Source organism: Ornithorhynchus anatinus, chromosome 13 (assembly GCF_004115215.2).
Source record: "Ornithorhynchus anatinus isolate Pmale09 chromosome 13, mOrnAna1.pri.v4, whole genome shotgun sequence".
NCBI classification, from domain to species: domain Eukaryota; kingdom Metazoa; phylum Chordata; class Mammalia; order Monotremata; family Ornithorhynchidae; genus Ornithorhynchus; species Ornithorhynchus anatinus.
This window is the reverse complement of record NC_041740.1, coordinates 8,570,229-8,592,022: the sequence shown is the minus strand read 5'-3', so window position 1 is coordinate 8,592,022 and position 21,794 is coordinate 8,570,229. Positions and strand designations below refer to the sequence as shown.

The following is a 21,794-nucleotide window of genomic DNA, read 5'->3' as shown; positions in this document are numbered from 1 at the left end:
TCTGTGTCTTTGTACTTTACATCTTATTCAGTATAAATTTAAATTTCCTGGCATATGATTAAAGGAAAAAATTAAATGTAATTCTTTTGTTACCTTCTAACAAAATCTGCCTATTGGTGATCCCCTTCATTTCAATCTTATCAATACTGTAAGCAGAAAAAAATTCTCATATTGAAGTAGAGTAATAAAGTGAATATCTATTATTTAATCTTTTCAACCTGGAAGCAGCTAGCATTGAAAGACTGTGTAAAGGATGGAACACTCAGCTGATTTCATGAGTGTAAAAGCTAAATCGGTACCAATTTTGCCATTGGGTGTATGGAAATGTTCCTTGTATCCGATGGTGAATTTAACCATTTGATTTCAATCGAGTTGCTTTACAGAAGAAAATGTTATGTTTAATTGTGCAGGTGCAAATATGCAATGACATGGAAACTTTTTTTTTAATTCACAATAAACAAGTTCAACAACCAGATCCAAACCAGCCAAAGCCAGAGGGAGCCCAGATGTTAGCGATGCGTGGGGAGCAGCTGGGCGTTGTAACGAATTGGCCGCCGTCATTGGAAGCTGCGCTGCAACGATGGGGGACTATTTCACCAAAGGCTCCTTGCCTAACCACTATGGACACAAACGGAAAACCACTGTACATCCTTACTTACGGTGAGCAATTCTATACCCTTTTAATTCTCTTGTTTGGATATCAACCATTGGACTCATCAAAATAGGATGAAAGTAATACTAGCATCTCTTTTCAGAAAAAAGGAATAGATCCAAGATGTTCTTGTGAAGTAGTTTGTAACCCACGCTGTTTTGCAGATTTGAGGAGAGACAACATGGGTTTGAATAAAATGTCCTTACTGCTGTCATTTTAACAGTAAGGCCAGGAGGTCATTAATTTCAAGTTACTTCCACAGTAAAAAATAGTAATCCAGTAAAATCTAATAATTAAAAGCTGGTGTCTGCTATCAGTTTGGCTAAATTTGTGGTCCCAGTGGACCACTGAACAAAGCCAGTCACACTCACCCAACTTTTTCAGCAGAAGGAAAGTTTATAAAGACAAAAAATGAAAATGAAGAAGCCTAAAATTGCTCATTATGAGGGTGATATAGCTGATTTTGCTTTAGCTAATGAGGCACTATTATCCCAGATAATTATAAGAAAATGTTGAATTAAAACCTCTGAACTCCAGTGACTATTCTGCTCAGTTTCTGACTCTCCAGATGACTTTGAAGTCCCAAGCTTTTTCTTAATGGTATTTGTTAAGTGCTAATTATGAGTCAAGCACTGTTCTAAGCACTGGGATAGATACAAGTTTATCAGGTTCAACACAGTCCCTGTCCCACAAATGGCTTACAGTCTAATTCTCACTCAGCCTGAATATCCTTTCTTATAGATGGGAGAAGTGCTACTTTTCTCAAGTGGTTGTTTGGAGGAAATGTTTTGAGGATTTCTGTTGGGTCTGTCCACCTAATGCAATATACCAAATGGTTCTTTGGCCAGAAACTTTTACCAGTGGTGACATAACCTCTTCCAGTCCAAGGTTCCTGGACTGGAACCCATATCCCCTGATTCCCAGGGTAGTATTCTTTCCACTGGACCAACAGTAAGGAGAGATTGGAGTCAGAGAGGCCAATAATAAAATTGTTATAATAGTCAACCCGGGTGAGGGGCGGGAGGGCAAGGAGGGCTTAAACCAGGGTGGTGATAGTAAAGATAGAAAGAAAGAGGTGAGTCTGAGAAATATTAATAGAAAAACTCTACAAGACTTCAAATGGCAGAGAGAAGTCAGACCAAAACCAGGTGACTGTATGGCTTCCCAAAATAATGATGCGTTTGTAGTGAGAATAGAGGACCCAGAACTGAACCTTGCAGAGCACCTAGATTTAAAGGATGAGGAGAGAAAATAGAGCCCGAATGAAACAGCAACCTTGTTTTAGTTCTCTTGAGAAAAAGCTGTTGGAGAAGTAGGTAAAGAACTAGGAGATCACTTGGTCAGTAAATCAAGGATCAAGACTAAGATGTTTTTTAGGAAGAGGAAAACGTAATGTCAATTGTGGTATAATGGACAAAGGAGATTAGGACAAATAATCTCTTTCTTTCTGCTGATCAGTGGTAAATTTGGTGAGAATGTTTCAGTAGGAAGGGAAGAGGGGAAGAGAAATAAAGGGTAGAAAAGAGATTTAGTAGAAAAAGTGGAGACCATATTCGTATGCAGCCTGATTGTGGAGTTTAGGCAGAAACAAGAGAAGGGAGATGGGAGCGATAGGAGGGTATGGTGGGGATGATGAATTTACACCGATCTGAAAATGAGGAAGGAGGTATTTGCCAATAGGTCAGCATTCCATATTCATTTGTTTTGTGATGGTAAGCGATTCAGGCAAAGTAGATATGACAGATATAGATTTTTCCCCAACATAAATTCTCAATATTAAATGAAAGGCTGAGTTCTAAGGGCTATATTTAAAACAAAGGCAGTTAACAGCATTCAATTTCTGTTTTGTATCATATCTTTTGATTTGGGACGGTCGATGTCAGTGCAGAGTATAGCATAATTTTGTGTGAAATTATCATTTTGGGAAGTCATTAAGTGATGAGTGTGTGGAAGCCACTCAGCTTACCTCCTCAGGAAAAAAATTATCCCTCCTCTCTGCTCTATTAACTTAGACTATATTTAAAAATAGGAAACAGCGGGCATTATTACTCTAGCATCTTATAATTGCAAAGGTACTCAAAATATGCAGTGATTTTTATTTAGCACGTGCATTTGCATTTTTTTAAAAATGATCAAAAAATGATCTTCATTCACTTAACCGTCATCCCATATTGCATGTTTTCTCACTGAATTCCATTTAAGTTGAGATTTGGTTGGGAAGGAGTTCAGAATTGAAAGTATGATTTGAAGTCCAGTCTACCTCGAGGATTCTGACCTTTCTGTCCCTCAAATCACCAAATATGCTGCTTACAATTGCACTGTCTATTTCTGTCTTCTGTCCTATCACGCTGCAAGCGACTATCTAATTTGCCTACCAGTTTTGCTCCAGGTCCTTTTTTAACATTAGTTCTTTCCTATTAAATATCTGGACTTCAGATTAGTGTTTCCACAGTTGAATTACTTTTATTTTTTTCTTTGGTGGATTTCCAATTTATTTCCAGCCTCTCTAGGTCTCGTCTTGGTCTGGTCTTCATTTTGCATTTATGACTCATCCCAACCTATAAATTTAACTTCTGGGCTGTTGAGCGTCTCTGTCATTGATCTGATGAAAGAATAAATGAAATAAAAATGGGCTCTGCTCCATCACCCTATAACTTTCATCTTTTGGTCCATTTGTGTTGGATGCAACTGCAAGTTCCACCTAATTCCTATATTGGATTTATTTCCAACACTGTCACTGTGGAGTTGGTTTTCAAAAGGATTAAGTCCTTTTTATTAAATATTTCACTAAAATCTAGGGGCTGTATAATGCAGCTGATCTCTGTTTTCAAAGACTGGGTTGCTGCTAGCATCTCTGCTAATGATGATTTTTCTTATTGTGTGAAAAAATGCCTGACTGATGTACAAGCAAACTCGCAATCTCCTTCATAAAATACTCTCCCTGACTAAAGAAACAGCGTGCCTTAGGGGAAAGAGCATGGGCTTGGGAGTTAGAGGACATGGGTTCTAATTCCGACTGCCACTTGTCTGCTGTGTGACCTCATTTAAGGCCAACTTCTCTGTGCCTCAGTTACTTAATCTATAAAATGAGGATTAAAAGTGTGACACCCATGTGGGACAATCTGATTAGCCTGTATCTACTCCAGTGCTTAGAACACTGCTTGACACGTAGTAAGTGCTAAACAAATGCTATAATTATTATTATTATTATTATTATTAAAGGAGCATACATTCCAACAGGGAGGAATGACACTATGCTGCCACACTGTGTGAGGTTTGGCTTCCCTCCACTTTTAGATGTTTCCCTTATCGCTTTTTATGTAATGGTATTTGTTAAGCGCTTACTATGTGTCAAACATTTTACTAAGCTCTGAGGTAGATACAAGCTAATCAGGTTAGACACAGTGCATGTCCCACATGGGGCTCAGTCTTACTCCCCATTTTGCAGATGAGGTAACTGAGGCCCAGAGAAGAGAAGTGACTTATACAAGATCACCCAGGAGACAAGTGGTAGAGCTGGGATTAGAACACAGGTTCTTCTGACTCCCAGGCCTGTGCTCTTTCCACTAGGCCACACTGCTTTTCAGTGTGTGCATTTAATAAGTACCATGACTAACTGTTGATTGCAGTATTTGTTTCTCCGCAAAGATTGCAACTCAGTTAAAATAGCATAGTTTGATGTAAACTGACTTGCCTCCATTAAGCGTGTGAATTATTTCATGTATCTGAAAAACTCTTGACTTATATGTCCTCATCGTTCAAAAAAGAATTGACATAGATTTACAGGGCACATTTCCTGATGTAGCTAATACTTCCATTATTTTTATATTTCCTTTTGTAGTATACTAAATTAGTATGACCAAAATAGTGAAATTGTATTTTGGTCTCATTGTTCTCTTTGAGCCTTGGTGTTCCCTTCAAGGATTTCCACCCTTTTTGTGAATATAAACAAAGTTTCTTATAAAAAGGAAAAGTTTCAATATTATGTTATGTTAAAGCTGCTTTCAATTTTGGGGGAATAAATTCCTGGAATCTAGAAAAAAATATTCAGGAAAAATTTGCATTTTGCAAAATCAAATGAATAGAATTTTGAAAAAAAAGTCAGGTGGGGAAGTAAGGCCTACTGCCTTCAACCCCTTCCCAAAGAAGACACTAAGTTGTTCACGGAATTAGAGGTGTAAATGTAAATTTGTGAAAAAGGGTTTTCACATCATGACCTAGCATTGATGGCACAATGAGATTTTTTCAGCAGGCAAAAGCAGTGCCTTAATGCTTTTTAGCCATAAGTATAATCAATGCAAACAATAAACTATCTGCAGCTAAGTAAATGCAGCACATAAATACACCTTTGTTATATTCTGATTTGCAGAATGAAGAAGGGTGGGTTGTTTACTGGAGCTTTATCTCCGTATTTGAAAGAGGTAATGTTGCTGGGTGATTGCTGTTGCTAAGGAAACAAGCTTGGTAACCGAAAGCCACGGGACTCTGACATCAGAAGCACGTTTATTTTCCAAAATGTCTCATTTTATCCAGGAGAGTGAGAGTAGGTTTCACCCTTTTGCCTCCTACTTTATTTTTACAGACTAGTCCTCTGAAGGAGGTACGACGTGATTCGCCATTTAGGTATAATTGAAAGCAAAGGCAAGCAGTAGTCTCTATTGAAGGTATAATGTAGGCAAAAAGCTCCAAGCCTGTTAGGGCTGAATAAATGACTGTGAAATTCAAGACCATTGGTGTTTGACCTTGGTTCATTGACTCTCCAGTAAGAGTCTGTAAACTAGTTGTGTGATGGTATTTATTAAATTTCAAATGTAATCAGTGTTATTTATTGACTGTGCACTGTGTGCAGAGCACTGTGCAAATATAATAGAGTAACAAGATCCCTGACCTAAAGAAGCTGACAATCTATGGTTAAAAGGGGCACTGCTAATAAGACTGATAGCATTTCTCTTTGTCATTTGCTTACTTCAGAGGGAAGCAGTGTGGTATAGTGAATAGAGCACGGGCCTGGAAGTCAGAAGGTCATGGGTTCTAATCCCAGCTCTGCCACTTGTCTTCTGTGTGGCCTTGGGCAAGTCACGTCACTTCTCTGTGCCTCAGTTACCTCATCTGTAAAATGGGGGTTAAGACTGTGAGCCCTATGCAGGACAGGGACTGTGTCCAGCTTTATTTCCTTGTACCCACCCCAATGTTTAGTAAAGTGCCTGGAACATAGTAAGCACTTAATAAAGACCAGAATTATAATTATTATTACTTTTCTCCAGAAAGAGTAAAAAGCCAGTATCCCACAGATCCTGTACTCTGCCTGTCCTCTGATTTGGGGTTTTTCAGGTGCTGCTGCTATAGATAAACAGCAGGTGATCATTGTGTGTAATTATTCCTCACAATACTTGGAAAGGTCAGGAATAGTAGCCCTAGCTGGGTCAAGAAGGTTCAGAGAGATAGAATTCTTACTAAGTCAGTGACCAGTAATCTGTACCCATTAATCCACCTTCCCTCCTTAGGGGGAGGAATCAATCAGTCGATTGTATTTATTGAGTGCTTACTTCAGTCGTATTGAGCACTTACCATGTGTAGAGCCCTGAACTAAGAACTTGACAGAGTACTGTACAACAATAAGGAGACACGTACCCTGACAACAACGAGCTCACTGTCTGTAGAGCACTGTAGTAAGAGCTTGGGAGGGTACAATATAACAAGTAGTTGGAAGACGTGTTCCCTGTCCACAAAGAGCCTACAGTCTTGGCGGGGGGGTGGGGAGGGTGGAGGAGAGACAGACATTAAAATAAATGACAGATAAAATAAATTACATAAAAACTGGAGGGGGAGAGGGTAAGGTGAGTATCAAGGGCTTAAAAGGAACAGACCCAAGTACAGAAGCGATGCAGGAGAGAGGGAGTAGGGGAGATGAGGGCTTAGTAGGGGAAGACCTCTTGAAGGAGACGTGATTTTATTAAGGCTTTGAAGGTGGGGAGAGTGGTGGCCTGTTGGATATGAAGTGTTGGAGGGGGGACTGGAAAGTGTCTCACTGCTTCTTGTATCCAGAAAAAGGAAAAATTGAAGAAGATATGGGAGTTTTCAAGAGTAACCTAAGCCCTGTCTTCCACCATCTGTGGCAGTGCTTCAGGCCAGATGCTGCCTCTGAGAGTTTTTTTGAAGAACAGATACAGAGTTCAGAATTAGTGACCTTATTAAAATACAAGTCTTAGGAAAAATAAATGACTCTGGTATGTAAATCAAATCACATGTTTGCCTCCTATAATAGAAGTGCACCATAAATATAATGTTTTCTTATTAATCTGAATTTTACAGTAAACACAGTAATCTGTTTGCCCAGAGTAGATATAGCTTTAGAGTAACTTCCCCTCACTGATTTGAAGGGTCTCCCTTAAGGGGTGTTGCTGCTTTCATAGATGATCCACAGGTGAAATTGGAGCATGGGTAAGAGCACAAATAATTATTTAGAAAAAAGTTTGATATTGTTTGCAGTTCATATGAACTTGTGATACCATCTTTGTTAAACTTATAGTTTGCTTTGAAAAATGTTTGTCATATTTTTCAAAATGTCTTCCGGCCCCCTCACTTTTGGTTTATTTGAGCAGAACTACTGTGCTGTGAGGAAAGTGGGTAAGATGGGTTTTATATGTTGTAGTGTTTTGCAGTTATTGGTTATGTAAATGATAAACTATGGATTGTGTTGTGATTTGGCCTGTTTGAAGTACTTTGACAAATCTTTCAAAAACTACCCTCTTTGCATTTAACAAAACTTTTACCTTTTAAATTTACATTAAAGACAAAAAAGTGCCTTTAAAAATGCATGAAACATAAAAAAGTGGAAACTCAAATATGAAAGGGATGTATGGTGATTATCCTTTTTATTCAAGATTTGTTCACTTAATGTGATTTACAGATTCTATGGAAATATTCCTTTTTTCAGAATTAGGATGCTTCTTTCTTCCTAAACTGCTGTTCACTTAAGGTTTAAATGATATATTATTTTTAATGCCACCTTACAGAAACAGAATGGAAAAGGATGCCTTGCACGCCCTGATAACCTGTCCACATGAAAGGTTTTCTGTATTTTTATCAATAGGGTAACTGCATCCTTGAAAGGTTATCACTTTACCAAGCATTTTACAATGCCAACAGCCATCTGCTTAGTGTGCAGTTGAACACTTCCCAGGTAATGGCTGCCCCATCAATGAAATAGTCCATTAACTACATTAACAGTCACTTTCCAGAATATTTTTCACAGCTTGCACCTCCAAATTTGAAAAAATATAATCCGTAATTTCAGGGTTTGAACATGGGCGATGTTGTGTACTCAAAGGGAAGGGCTACTGTGACAATGACACATTTAAGTGAATTTCAACTAGAACACTTCATGCAGTGGTGCTCTGTGATTTATTGTTCCAGAAACTTGAATTAAAGGTATCAATAATGAAAGAGGAAGATGAGTGCAATTAGGTGATCTAAACATTTGTCGTTTCTGAATGATAGTGACAGGTGTCAGAAATACTGAAGAAAAGTGAAAATCCACTGTGCCTCAACTGTTGAAGTCCTGAGTCGAGTTGGTAGTTATTAGCTGTAGTTTAGATTTTTGGACCATTTCCTTAAAATGCTTTTCCCTGGCCTGTATTTCCACTTCCTCAAGCACAGACTCAAAGTTCTGTAACTTTATGGGTAGAGGAAGGGAAGGAAGTACACGAACATTCACGGAGGAAAAAAAGGTACAACTTGATCTAGTTTCTCCCCGTGGACAAAAGTTTGGTTAATGGGTATGTGCATAGTTTTGGAAACTGGAATAATGTTTAATCCCTTACTTCTGGAGTGCAGTAAATGGTATCCTAGTGGCCTAAAAGCTTCAAAAATGCTTAAATTACGCCCAGAGAATAGTTTATGAATTTAAAGTAGAGAGGTGATTGCTACATCGTCTTTCAGAAGGCTTATTTCATGGAGTTGATTTTAAAAGAACTTAGAGTATCATCAGCAAATATAATAAGTGAGATAGAGGTATATTATTTGAATTAGTTGATCAAGGAAGAATTCCGTAGTTGGGGAAATTGAGTTTGTATGAAAACAAAAAGTTTGATAAATAACTTGAAGAGACTACAGTGAAAATGTAAAGATGATACATTCATTCTGAAGGCATAAAAGCAAGCATTGGATAAAAACAGTGGATGCCTCTAGGCAAATATTAAGCATTTAGGGACATTAAAAGCAAGGAAAGTAATAATAATAATGTTGGTATTTGTTAAGCGCTTATTATGTGCAGAGCACTGTTCTAAGCGCTGGGGTAGACACAGGGGAATCAGGTTGTCCCACGTGGGGCTCACAGTTTTCATCCCCATTTTCCAGATGAGGGAACTGAGGCACAGAGAAGTTAAGTGACTTGCCCACGGTCACACAGCTGACAAGTGGCAGAGCTGGGATTCGAACTCATGACCTTTGACTCCAAAGCCCAGGCTCTTTCCACTGAGCCACGCTGCTTCTCTACATTAGGGGTGGGTGACAGAAACAGTCTGGGATTTACGGTATCTAGCCCTAAGGTAGGTTTAAATTTTATATGCTATGCCTTGCTTACCAGAGCTAGAAAACCTTTTTAAGACAAACCTTTGCTACACCAAGAGAAACTGAGTCTCTGTAGACTCATTTCACATGAAAGGGTGAGTTGAACAATTAACATTACATCTGGGCTGTGTAGATAGAAGTACAATTGAATGAGTGTGGTCCCTCACTTTCCTGGTCTGAATTATCCAGATGATTGCCTCAACTCCCCACTTGTCTATAGAGACAGACCCTGGAGCTGTGATCTGAACCTTTCTCCCGAGAGAGAATATGCTGCTGTGAACCCATGGGGATAACCCTTTCTAGGCTGTTGGATTGAAGAATGATTTCATCTCCCTGAGCTGGGCCCCCCAATTACATCCCAAGGCCTTGAATTTCAAGAGTAAAAATGAGGCAAATTTTTAGGAATGACCCTTGGGGGCTTCAGGGACCCCGGTGCCATTACACACTCCCAAAAACAAATCAGAGTGAGACACCCTCTAAAAGAATTTGGACAGCCATGCAGGACACTGTTCCTTGGCTAATGATTCTGTGCTGGAAATGAACTTATGTCTATTTTCAGCGAAGAGTAACGGGGGAACAGTAAGAGGTCAATATTGCCTCTAATTCTTCCGAGTGAGGGTTGTAGGAGATTGGGGACCACTGCTTGATGCTAATACAAGATTATAAACATGACTTCACTAAATATTTAGATTTCTTCGCATTTTAAATTGTTCAATACCTGCTGATTGCTGTTGAACCTGGAACCTATTCTTTACCTCACTGAGGAGAATATTTTATTTCTCACCACCTCTCTATTTGACAACAGGGAGCTTTTTCAGCCTTCCTGTCCCCTGGTTCCTCCACATATTGTATTTAAGTGCACTCTATGGACAAATGTAGGCATGATCCCTACCCTGCCTGAAATTTTGAATCCTGGAGAGAGAACTCTAGGGCCTGAAAATGGATCTCTGCAGAAGACAGAGGTCCAGAGAAAATGCAGCCTAAGGTATCAGTCAGTCATTGGTATTTATGGAGAGCTTACTATGTGCAGAGCACAGTACTAAGTGCCTGAGAGAATTAGCAGACACATTCCCTGCGCATACCAAGCTTACAGTCTAGAGGAGAAACTGAGGCAAAGAGAAGTTAAGTGACTTGCCCAGAGACACGTAGCAGGAAAGTGGCAGAGCCAGGATTAGAACCCAGGTCCTCCATCTCCCAGGCTGGTGCTGTTTCCACAAGGTCACGTTGCTTCTCTGTATAAAGAAGGGATAAATAAGGCAAAATACATAAGTTTACAGGAACACAGTTCCTCTGGTCACGAAGAAGTGAAGAAGTGAGGTTGAATTTCTCATTCAGTTGTACAACACTGCTAGTAGCCATAACAATTCATGTTGCTTGGAGTTAGGTACAATTAGTGGCCAACTTAGAAAACACCATTTTTTTGTAACAGCTATTTACTTCAATGGTGGATTTACATTTCCCTAATTATATTTCCTAACTTTTCCCTTTTGTTCTTAAATTCCTTTCCCCTCTGCTTTTCAAACAATTAGACTTATTGTTGTAATAGAAACATATCAAACATGTTTTAGTAAGCATATACATTTAATTTGCATCTGGACAGTAACCATTTCTGTAATCATCTACATCCCTTTCTGTTTGAATTAATGGCATAATCCAATTTCCACTTACTCTTTTATTTGGAAAAAAAACTCATGTAAAGAGGGTTGTTTACTACATTCCTGGAATTTTGCCAGATGTGTGATTTTTCTTTCAAACTTTCTGTTGTATACTTTTGTGCAAGATTATAATAATCTAGGCTCTAAAGTTCTATAGCTCTAAATGAAATTGAAATGCCATCAAAGCATGATGGGTGGCTTTTTTTTTAGAGTCTGATTGTAATTATTTGTTCAGTTGTGGTAGTTCTCAAATAGTGAGCTCATTAACTAGGTTTGAGAACATTCATCTTCAGTCAGAGTTTCCAAGTTACAAGTGAGCTTTGCAAAAATTACCTGAATTATTTTGGTGGGATGGTAGCCTTTTTTCTTTTAGTGAAAGACACAGACCCTCTCATACCTGCATAGTTCCCCACAGACTGACAAAACCAGTGCAATTTATTTAAGCAGTAATTAGTTAATCAGAAAAAAATCTGAATGCAATTTTGTAAGAATTTGGTCCTATTTAAGTGTCTAAGAGGATGCTTTGTCATAGCTTCTACAAAAAAGTACCACATTGCTGTCTGGCCACTTCAAATAAAAAAGAAGCAATAGAGAACTTTAAGAAAGCTTTCTGGAAAACAAATACCATTTAACTACAGAACAAAATCATTTTTAACAAGAGAAGAGATTGGTGCAATAGAGCTTTAGGTCCCTAAATTGGAGAAAATGAAATAGAGGCCCTAATAGCTTTGTTAAGTTGTATTGTGTGGAAGTTGGGATCTTTTAAATCCTAGAATTAAAAATGTATTGTAAAGTTTTTAGTAGACTAAATTATAGTGGGACTTGATCTTATATGATTAGGACCATATAATTCTCAAATTTTAGCCTCTGAGTTTTCTAGGATTCTCTGACATCAATAGGGAGTACCCAGGTTGAGCAATCAATTAGAAATATGTATGTACCTGCTGAGTGTGAAACACTGTACTAAGCCCTTGGGAGAGCACAGCAGAAGCAAGGCACATTTTCCCTGCTTGCCCTCAAGGAGCTCACAAAATGACTTTCCTTCATTGCAGTTGCCTGATTGCTATCTAAAATTTTCATTAGAACATTCCAGTTTAGCTACAATTCCACGTGAGGCAAGTCTGAACCACAGTACCTAGGAAGTCTCCTATGTATTTGGGCCGGGTAAGATGCAACCAAACCTTAAAGGTCTTACTGCTTTGCATGTCCCAGGACCCCAGGACTCATGCTCCAGTGATTGACCAAGCATGTCAGATCTTGCCATTCCCTTTCTCCCCGAGCCTTGAACTTTGCTAGGTCCAAGGGGGTCCCCTGAATCCAGGTGCCTTGACTCCCTGCATGAAAGGCAGTAGGCAAGGATATCACAACCCTGGACCCCAAATTGTGGGCACTTCCAGGCTAACCGGGAGGCATTTTCAAGGTGCATTTGCCCCAGTTGCAACAAAAAAACTCCAGTTACTCAGTCCTCTCTGTTTGAATTAAAATGAAAATAAGAATGACAGAGTTCACGAGCAGGATGGTACTGGCTTAATATTTTTATTTCCTAGCTCTTGCTAACGTGCAGGCTGTAGGCATGATGATCCAAGAGTGAAGTTCAGAATCCCTTCCCACTCCACCCACTGTTTACCTCATTGAAATGAAAAAGCCATCTAATACATCATGCTTTCAACTCAATTATTGATTTGTGAGCCTGTGGAAAAGCTTAGTGATGTAGAATCTGAAGCCACTTAGAGCCTGCTCTTGCAAAAGCTTAACTTCTTTTGATTCAGCCCATAGTTGGAATTCCTCTTAGAGGCTAGAATATTCTTGTGGTTGGAGGGAAAGCTTTTTAAAAATGGGGGCCCCATCCTCCTTGTGCAAACGGAGACAACTGGCTGTGATGACAGACAAGAGTGAAGTGAGTGAACAAGTCATTAACCAAGTCTGCAAGCATCGAAGACATCTCCTTGAAAACAGATACCATCTATTTTGTAGCTAGGATGGTGTTTACAGCTTCCCATTTAAACAAAAATCAGGAGGATTTGCAGTGGTTTTATTACAGATTAGCAAGGAACAGCTGAAATCTGTTGAGTGGAGGTCCTGCTGGTTTTTTCTCCAATGAGGAAGCAACCTTGTGTGGGTCTCTTTCTGTTAAGGCATGTAAGGGCTTACTCTTTGGATTGTCACATCAGAAAAGACGAAACCCCCATTTAGTTAACTAAACCAAGCTGCTCTAGAGATTCCTCTGCTTTTCCATGGCCAAGGAGGAAGCAAAACACTAGTAACAGAAGTTAGCCAGCCCCGAGCTCTTAGTTTTGTTGATTTCCCCCAGTCTGGGGAGCCAGAAGCCTGATTCTAAGAGTCCTACACTCTACTGCCAGTCTGCCTGCACTCTGAGGATTGTGCTGAGAGTCCCTAATGCAGCACTTGGGGATTGGAAAAACCTGAAATTCAGACTCAGGGGAAGGTGTGATGTAGGTCTCCTGAGGCAAACTCTGAAGTGAGAGCAGTGGCTTCCAAAAATTACCTTTGGCCACATAAATCAGACCTGACTACTGTTAGCTTGGTGCTAGAGGTTAGCTTTGCCTTGTGCTACATCTTAAACTACTACCAGGAAGCAAAATTGAGTCTGGAGAATTAGATTCGTTACCAGAAAATCCTCAGATTTTTCCACTGGGAGTTTTAAAGGGTAAAGGTAAGTTTTCCTCACATATTATACAAGTTAAGGTGTTGAAAAATATCTACTGTGGGTGGAAGCATTACTGAATTTTAAAATTCGTACACATCAATTTTGATCTAGTTACTTATATCATTGTCATTTGCATTGATAGGCAAACTGTGGACAAGAAGTATGAAGGTTGCCTACAACATTCTGCATAAGTTAGGGACGAAGCAGGAACCTATGGTGCGGCCTGGAGACAGGGTAAGTTGTTTTTTTCAATGTGAAGATATTCACGAAACAACCACAACTTTCAGCCCTTTCTTTTGTCATTAAATTCTGGTAGCATCTACATTGGTAGATGGGGAAACGCTTTTGATGTGGGGTGATGTGGGGCCATCTGAGTGCATGTTCACTAGCAAACAGAACTCGTATGCATTGAGAGAAACTTTCCTGCCAAGAAGCCAAACTCTGTATTACCTTATCTACCTCCCGAATTCCCTGACAGATTCTGCTGCTGGGCACCAAGTCCATAATCGGGGGTTCGGGCATACCCAAGTTGTTAGGCGTGAGGTTGGGGGTGGACCCCAATAACTTCTTTGCAAGCCTCATTTTAGAGAATGATGCTCTCAGCCTTTTCTCAAAGTCTTTGGAACCAAGGAGTGGGTTTGTGTGTCCTCTGCTCAGCTCTTGCATTCCCAAGCCATCTCCCTTCCTTGCTGAGATCCACTGTGGGGATTCATGGGTTAAGTGGGATCTCCCTGCTTTTCTAGGAAAATGTGGGAGGAAGTAAATAAGCTGTGTGATCTCCCACAGTTCTTCAAGCTTGATGATCCTATATTTTTCTTCCCCAAATTCTGGGTTACTTAGGTTTAACATGGCTTTTGAAGATCAGTGCAGAAGCATAGCGCTTAGAAGAGTGCTCAGTGCTTAGAACAGTGCTTAGCGCTTAGAACAGTGCTTGGCACATAGTAAGCGCTTAACAAATATCATCATTGTTATATCCCGATTGTGAATTTTTAAGCCTAGAGAAACCCAATATTGACAGAAAATGCCAGTACAATCAGTGTGTGTAAATTTCCTGATCTATTTGCTTGTAGTTTGCCACCCAGTCTCTAGGAAATCCTGGGGAAAAATAATTGCAGATTAGGCTGGCAAGTACTGATGTGGGTGGGGATTTGGAGAGCACATAATTAAGGGACAGAATAAAGTAAAAAGAAAAATCTGGGAAGGCTTTCTTTTTTTATTTATTTTTTTATTTAGGCCTTTTCTTTTTCTGCCCATAGAAAAGCTAGTCACATGGCTAGCAGCTGGCACTTGTGTGTGACTGCTTATTAAATAAGCATTCACAATTATAGTACTCAATTGTAGTAATGCACTGTTGCAACAAACTCATTTCTTTTGCTCCTTGGAAAATCTTGTCAATTATTTTCAAAGGCAAAAAAAAAAGATCTGGTCATATTTAATGAGCACTTGGGAGTAGGAATGAAAATGGATAGCCTTTAAGTGAGCGACCTCTGTTAGTTAATGACTTTGGCGACCATAACTTCTTGAGCCACAATTAAGATAGGAAGGGCCATTATAATGTGTAGAGCCCATAGAGAAAATAAATGAGCAGAAAGGCACTGAAGGCCAATTACTGTACTTTTTCTCTAGAGCTGGGTATTAGAGTGAGAACACTAGTCTGATTAGATGACCGCTGTTACTATGAAACTAGATGTTTCCCATCATTAGATGTAAGTTGTCTTTCCTAGAACTTCCCCTTCCATCATGAATGATAATAATAATGCAACACTTTTCCTTCTCTAAGAGCTCAAATTTCTTCCTCGTATGTATCCTATTGCATCTTACTCCAGCCCGGTGAAATGGGGAAGGTAGCACAAATGATCTCCCATTTTTCAGATGGAGACACAGAAGGGTTGATGGATTAGGCCAATGTTATTGGAAAAGCTACAACTTGAATAATAAGTTATTATATCAAACATTGGACTGTCTCAGTGACATGGAGTTAAGTCCCTTTCTGGATCCATTCCAGACCTTGGTTTAGTTGTTTCTACCTGTGTTTTCTCTAATGATATAACCAACTGAAGAACTTCTCAAATGCCCGAGGTGTCCCTGTGTTATTTTTCTACCATTAGGCATCTTCTCCCTACTTTAAAAACTGCTCTCGTCCCAAAATCAGTGCCTGACCGTGACCATTGTCTGGGTACCAAGACCTCTTGTTACAGGTCTGCTCTAAGCGTCCTTGGGCCAAAAGCTAGAAATAGAGAGATTATGTCTCCCTAGGTCAAGTTTCTGTCCATGCAGTTTGGGTGATAAGAAATGAATGCTCTAGCAACCATTTCCCCTCCTGGGCTGGTAACTACCTACCTCTTGGGCAAGGCTGGGTAACTGCAGGACGTTGAAGGGCACTATCCTAGTAATCATAATTATATATATTGAGTGCTTAATGTGTGCAGAGCACTGTACTAAGCACTGGAGAGTACAATATAAGAGATCCTATAGATGTAGTCCCTGCCCACAAGGAGCTTGTACTTGAAAAAGAGAGAGACATTAAAATATTTTTTATGGTATTTTCTAAGTGCTTACTATGTGCCAGGTACTGTATTGAGCCCTGAAGTAGATACAAGATACATGGGACTCACAATGGGAGGGAGAACAGGCACTGAATCCCCATTTTACAGATGAGGAAATTGAGTCACAGAATAGTTAAGTGTCTTGTCTGAGGTCACACAACAGACAAGTGACGGAGCTAGGATTAGAGCCCAGATCCTTCTGACTCCTAGGCCTGTGCTCTATCCATTAGGCCAAGCTACTTCTCATAAAAATAAATTATGGAAATGTACCATAAGTGCAATGGGGTTGAAGGTACAAATCCAAGGCAAGAGCAGTGAAGAGAGGGAGTAAGGGAAATGAGAGCTTAGTCTGTGAAGGCCTCTTGAAATTGTGATTTCAATCTAATAATGACCTCTTTTCTGAAGTTCTCCTCCTATTCTTGTTCTTCTCTTATTTTGTTACTAATAACAATAGGGGCCAGTTGCTGAACCCTTTCCCTGGGACGATTCGGGGACTTTGAAATTCCTTCCCTAGGACACTTCATTATTGGGGTTGCTATGGTGCTATCTTTATAGAGTGCTGAGGCTAGATTCTCCATCTCAAGATCTGTCTCTGAATTTTGAGGAGCCCCAATCTATCAATAGTATTTATTGACCACTTATTCATTCATTCAATAGTATTTATTGAGCGCTTACTATGTGCAGAGCACTGTACTAAGCGCTTGGAATGTACAACTCGGCAAGTGGATAGACATGATCCCTTCCTTCAAGAAGCCTATTGATCTAGCAGGGGAGACAGACATTAAAATATATTAGTCAGTCATACTTATTGAGCACTTATTGTGTGCGAGCACTTTACTAAGCGCTTGGGAAAGTGTACAGTATACACATTCCCTGCCCATGAATGATCTTACAGTCTAGAGGATAAGCATTAGACAGGGAAAGCAACAGAGTATAAGGAGAGATACATAAGGGCTGTGGGGATAGGGTGGAATGAGAATCAGAGTGCATATGAGGTACAAAGCCAAATGCTTCTCTTTTTCTCCCTTTCCTAGATTTTCTTCCTTTTGATAGCTATATTGTAGGCCAGATGATGTAGGGAGGCACGTAGTCCCGAAAGTGCATTTGGGACAGCCATGAAATAAGGAAGGGACTGGGAAGAAATATGGCCTATTCAGTTGTATTTATTAAGCGCTTAACTGTGGGCAGAGCACTGTACTAAGCACTTGGGAAAGAACAATACAACAATAAACAGTGCCATCCTTGCCCACAACAGGCTCACAGTCTAGAGGGCCTAGTGGATAGAGCATGGACCTGGGAGCCAAAAGACCTGGCTTCTGATTCTGACTCCACCACGTGTTTGCTTTGTGACCTTGGGCAAGTCTTGTAACTTCCCTGTGGCTCAGTTTCCTCAACTGCAAATCGGGGTTTCAATACCTGATGTCTTACCTGTGTAATTGTGAACCTCATGTGGGAAGGGATTGTATCCAACCTGATTAACCTGTATCTGCCCCAGAGCTTAGAACAGTGCTTGAAACATAGTAAGTGCATCATAAAAATAATAAAATAAGGGAGAATCAAATAATTTATTGAAAAGTGGAGAAATATATCCTTTGTATAGTTCACACAGCCCTAAGGTGTGAGTGTTTGTGCATCTCTGATGGTTATTAGGTTGCGTGCCCTGTTATTGGGATCTGATTTAAGGATGTTTGTTTTAATATTCTATTTTAAAGTAATCACATTTATTAGTCACGGCCTTCTGGTTAGGAATGAGGGCTTTGGGGATCTGTTAAGCATACTTGGTTGCTCAACAGATTTGCCTCAAGATACTCTGCTATTTGAAGTGCTGTAATGTTGAAAGGGCATTCAGTTTTGAAGCTCTTTTGCTTCTGGAAAAATCCAGATGACAAGATTAGTTACATTAACGAAAATGAGGCTGGGAGAACTTTGCGTACAAGGAAAAGGTATCTAGGAAGAAGGATGGAGAACTAAAATGGAAATTACATTGCAATCTTTTCTCATTAAGGTAGGCTTTGAGAAATGAGTTAACTTCCCAGTGCCCTAGTTTGTCCCTAGTTGACTGTTTGGTGAAGACAAATGAGTAGATGTTTGTACAGCATTTCATGCTTCATAGACTAAAAGCACCAACTACCTATGATGGTTGTAATTGTTACAGTTACCACCAAGTGCCTTAAAAAGTTTCATTTTCCAAGAAAGATGCAGTCATATGTTTATCAATCCAGTGCCTAGACACAAAGGCACATTGTTTTCCAGCGATAACAGGATTTTTGGTGATAGCACGTATATTTCATTCACCTACCATATGTAATCACCCTTACTGTGGGGCACTGTAATTGTTTTTCAGTTTTTGCTGCACATGCCTCTGTTACCTGAAGTTAAGAACTTCACAGAAAAGGCAAAGGCATTTTGGAAGTTCGATTTGGGTTGCTAGTGTTAAAATTTCTCAGGCAAGTGAAGTGGACATTCCAGAAGATGTTCAGATTTGTCAAGTGGCCTTATTGTGTGGATTTGAATTTAAGTATATAGCTGAGTCCTTTTACCCCAGGTATCAATCCAGAAATAATCCAGAAGGAAGAATTTCACCTGTTCCAAACATCATCATCTTTTAAGAATGATTATTTTAGAGAAGACTAGGAGGCATCACAGGGATGTGGCAACCTGAACAGGCTTAAGTTGTCTTCATGTATTTCGAATTGCTTTCCACCCTTTCCTCTGCTAGGAATCTTGTATATAACAATAACAATGGGATAATTGTTTAGACTGTGAGCCCGTTATTGGGCAGGGATTGTCTTTATCTGTTATTGAATTGTGCATTCCAAGCACTTAGTACAGTGCTCTGCACATAGTAAGCACTCAATAAATACTATTGAATGAATGAATAATAGTTATGCTATCTTACGTTTTTACTGGGCTTTATATTCCATTCTGACAGTCTTACATTCTCATTTTAAAATCTCTGTAAAGTAGGGAGTAGAGGAAGTTGTCTTTTACAGACATGTAAATCGAAGCAAAGGGAGAGTAAATGGTTTTCCCAGGAGTAGGCAGTGGTGGAGCCAGGACAAACCCAGGTCTCCTGCCTCCCCGCTCCAGTGCTTTTTCCAGTAAACTCTGCGGCTTCATTTCTATGACGACTGTTTTCTTTCAACATCCAGAAAAATAGCACTTAGATGTGTAAGTCACGATGGTTCATTTTCAGCTGCCCATGTGGTCTGGCTTGGAGGCTGCCCCTCGTTTTCTTCCAAAAGAAAACTCAGTCCCAGTCACTGTCAATTCTCATAGGGCTTTTTAGTTTCTTGGTGGTTTGCCTCCAATTTTAGCTCCTTTTTCAGGAGTTATTTAGACTGTCAATGGTGTTCTCTCCGGCATCTTTGCTAGCATTCATGGGTCCAGAAGTGAGAGGCAGAGTCAGTTACATAAGGTGGCCCTCATAGATTTAGCCCATCGCAGTAAAAGTGGCTTGTTTCAAGTAGTACCCATTCGTTACAGACAGAATGTTCCCTGAGGTAATGGAGAAGAATGATATAAATAAGCATTGAAATGGGCCAAGGTAGTTAGCAACAGAGAAAAAGAAAATAAACCAATCTTCAAACAGAATAATCAATTCCTAAATAATTGAGTTAACTTTAGCCCCAAATTTTCATTTTATTCGATATTTTCCATCTGTTACCCTTTACCCAACTCCCAACCTCATTTGTTAAGTCTCCTTCCAGAGGTACAAAAGCTAACCAAATAAGGAATTCGATTCCACCTACCTTTCCTCTTCTTTATCCCCTGATACAGTTGCAAATGAGGGTTTTAAGTAGGCTGTGAGAGGAAGAGATGGAAACAAAGTCTGAATAATCCACAGTCTGCTTAGAAAGCCACTGAATAATCAAGCATTCCATAGATCAAAAAAATCTTTAGTAATTTTTACTGGCCCCCAAATTTTTCATGGTTCTATTTATATTGAACAATTTTACTGAGGTAATACTGCTATATACTGTGGGGTCCTCAACATGACTGATTCATTTGAAATCTCAATACAGTAAACTGTCAGAAGTATGGAGTTAGGAGCCCCAGTCTAATCACTGCTTACTCATGTTTTTCCCTACTGCCATGATCAGCGATATTTATTAATTGCTTTTGATGTTCAAAGCACTTGACCAGGTGTTTAGGGATTTACAGAAGATATTTAAAATGTGATCCCTGCCATCAAGAAGTCTGCAGTGTAATGAGGAAAATGAACAAACAAATGAAGATGACATTACTCTTAATGCAATTAGTTGAGAGCTCCTGTGCCTCATTTTAAATCTATATTTAAATGAATAAGTAAACTACAAATATATATACTAGGCTATATATGGGGCCAGGTGAGGTTGGGAATTAATTAGGGATGCCAAGCACTGTTCTAAGTATCAGGTTAAAGTTACATACGAGGTAATCAAGTTGAACACAGTCCCCGTCCCACACGAGGCTCACCATCTTAATACCCATTTTACAGATGTGGTACCTTTGGTAGACCCAGAATTAGAACGCACGTCCTCTGACACCCAAGCCCGTGCTCTTGCCACTAGGTTTTAAAAGGGCCTTAAAAGAGGGAAAGACTATAGTTGACAGAGAGGAGTTGGGGACATTCCAGGAAGCAGGAATGCCATGAACTCTGGGATTGGAGATGAAAATATGGCATGTGCTGTAGGAGAAGAGATTCTTTTGGAGAGAGCAGAGAGGTTGAGAGGACATATACCAGGGAAAGAAGGGATGGGAGTCAGCAGCTAGTGAGTGATCTGGAATTTTAGTTTCTCTCGAGAAGTTGCCTTCCTGCCAAGCAGGCAAATATGTAGACAAACACTTGGTAACTTGCCTCTTCCCCTGTACCAGTCCAGGAACAGAAAAGGCATGTTCAGTAATCTCACACTGGGCAGTATGCAGTCAGCATGATTTTTCCCATCATTAAAGAGCCCACATCCCGTTTAACCATAGGCCATGTCAGCAGGAGCCTGTGTGAGTTCTGGGGGTGAGGGGTGGGTGGGACCTTCAATTAATCCATCGATAAATGGTCCTTATTAAAGACTGTGTTAAGGCACTATTTCAAGTGCTTGGGAGAGTACAGTATGAGAGTTGATAGATACAATCCCTTAAGGAGTTTACTTTTATTTACCCAAATCCTAATTTATTTTCATCACTGGGAGATTTATCCTCAGGAATGGCCTTGACAATGGTTCCTAGCGATGGATGTATAAGCCGTCTCATTCATTCATTCATTCAGTCGTATTTATTGAGCACTTACTGTGTGCAGAGCACTGTACTAAGTGCTTAGAAAGTACAATTCCGTAATAGAGACCATCCGTACCCAACAACGGGCTCATACTCTGGAAATTGTAACTAACATTTATTAATGTCGCAAACAGGTTCCCATCCCATGATATTTAAACTGTTTTTATTTTTCATGCTTCCATTTTGAATTGGTTTAAATTTCAGTCAGAAACACAAGTTTAAGGTATTTGAAAACAGAAGTATATATTAAATCCCACTTAATGAGAAAGAAAATGTTGTATAATAGAATAATTGTCCAATCTGCCATATTAAAAAAAAATGCGGGAAGAGGAACAGTTTTGGAAAGAGCATTCATTCATTTATTTCTTTTTACAATGTCCAAGTTATGTCTGTGGTAAATTGGAAACTTTTAAGTTATTTTTCATAGCCTATAGCAAATTATTAACATG

The 21,794-nt window shown here is 39.6% G+C and overlaps 1 protein-coding gene across 5 annotated transcripts in view; it reads left to right on the top strand.

The window, feature by feature from the left end:
* DIP2C (disco interacting protein 2 homolog C) overlaps positions 1-21,794 on the top strand; it is a 391,162-nt gene that overhangs the window by 281,542 nt on the left and 87,826 nt on the right. For all 5 annotated transcript variants that reach the window (XM_029077686.2, XM_007667846.4, XM_016227461.3 and 2 more), the window contains 2 exons: positions 463-660; positions 13,689-13,780. In XM_029077686.2, the coding sequence (XP_028933519.1) occupies positions 463-660; positions 13,689-13,780 (290 nt within the window). The remainder of the gene's footprint in view (positions 1-462; positions 661-13,688; positions 13,781-21,794) is intronic.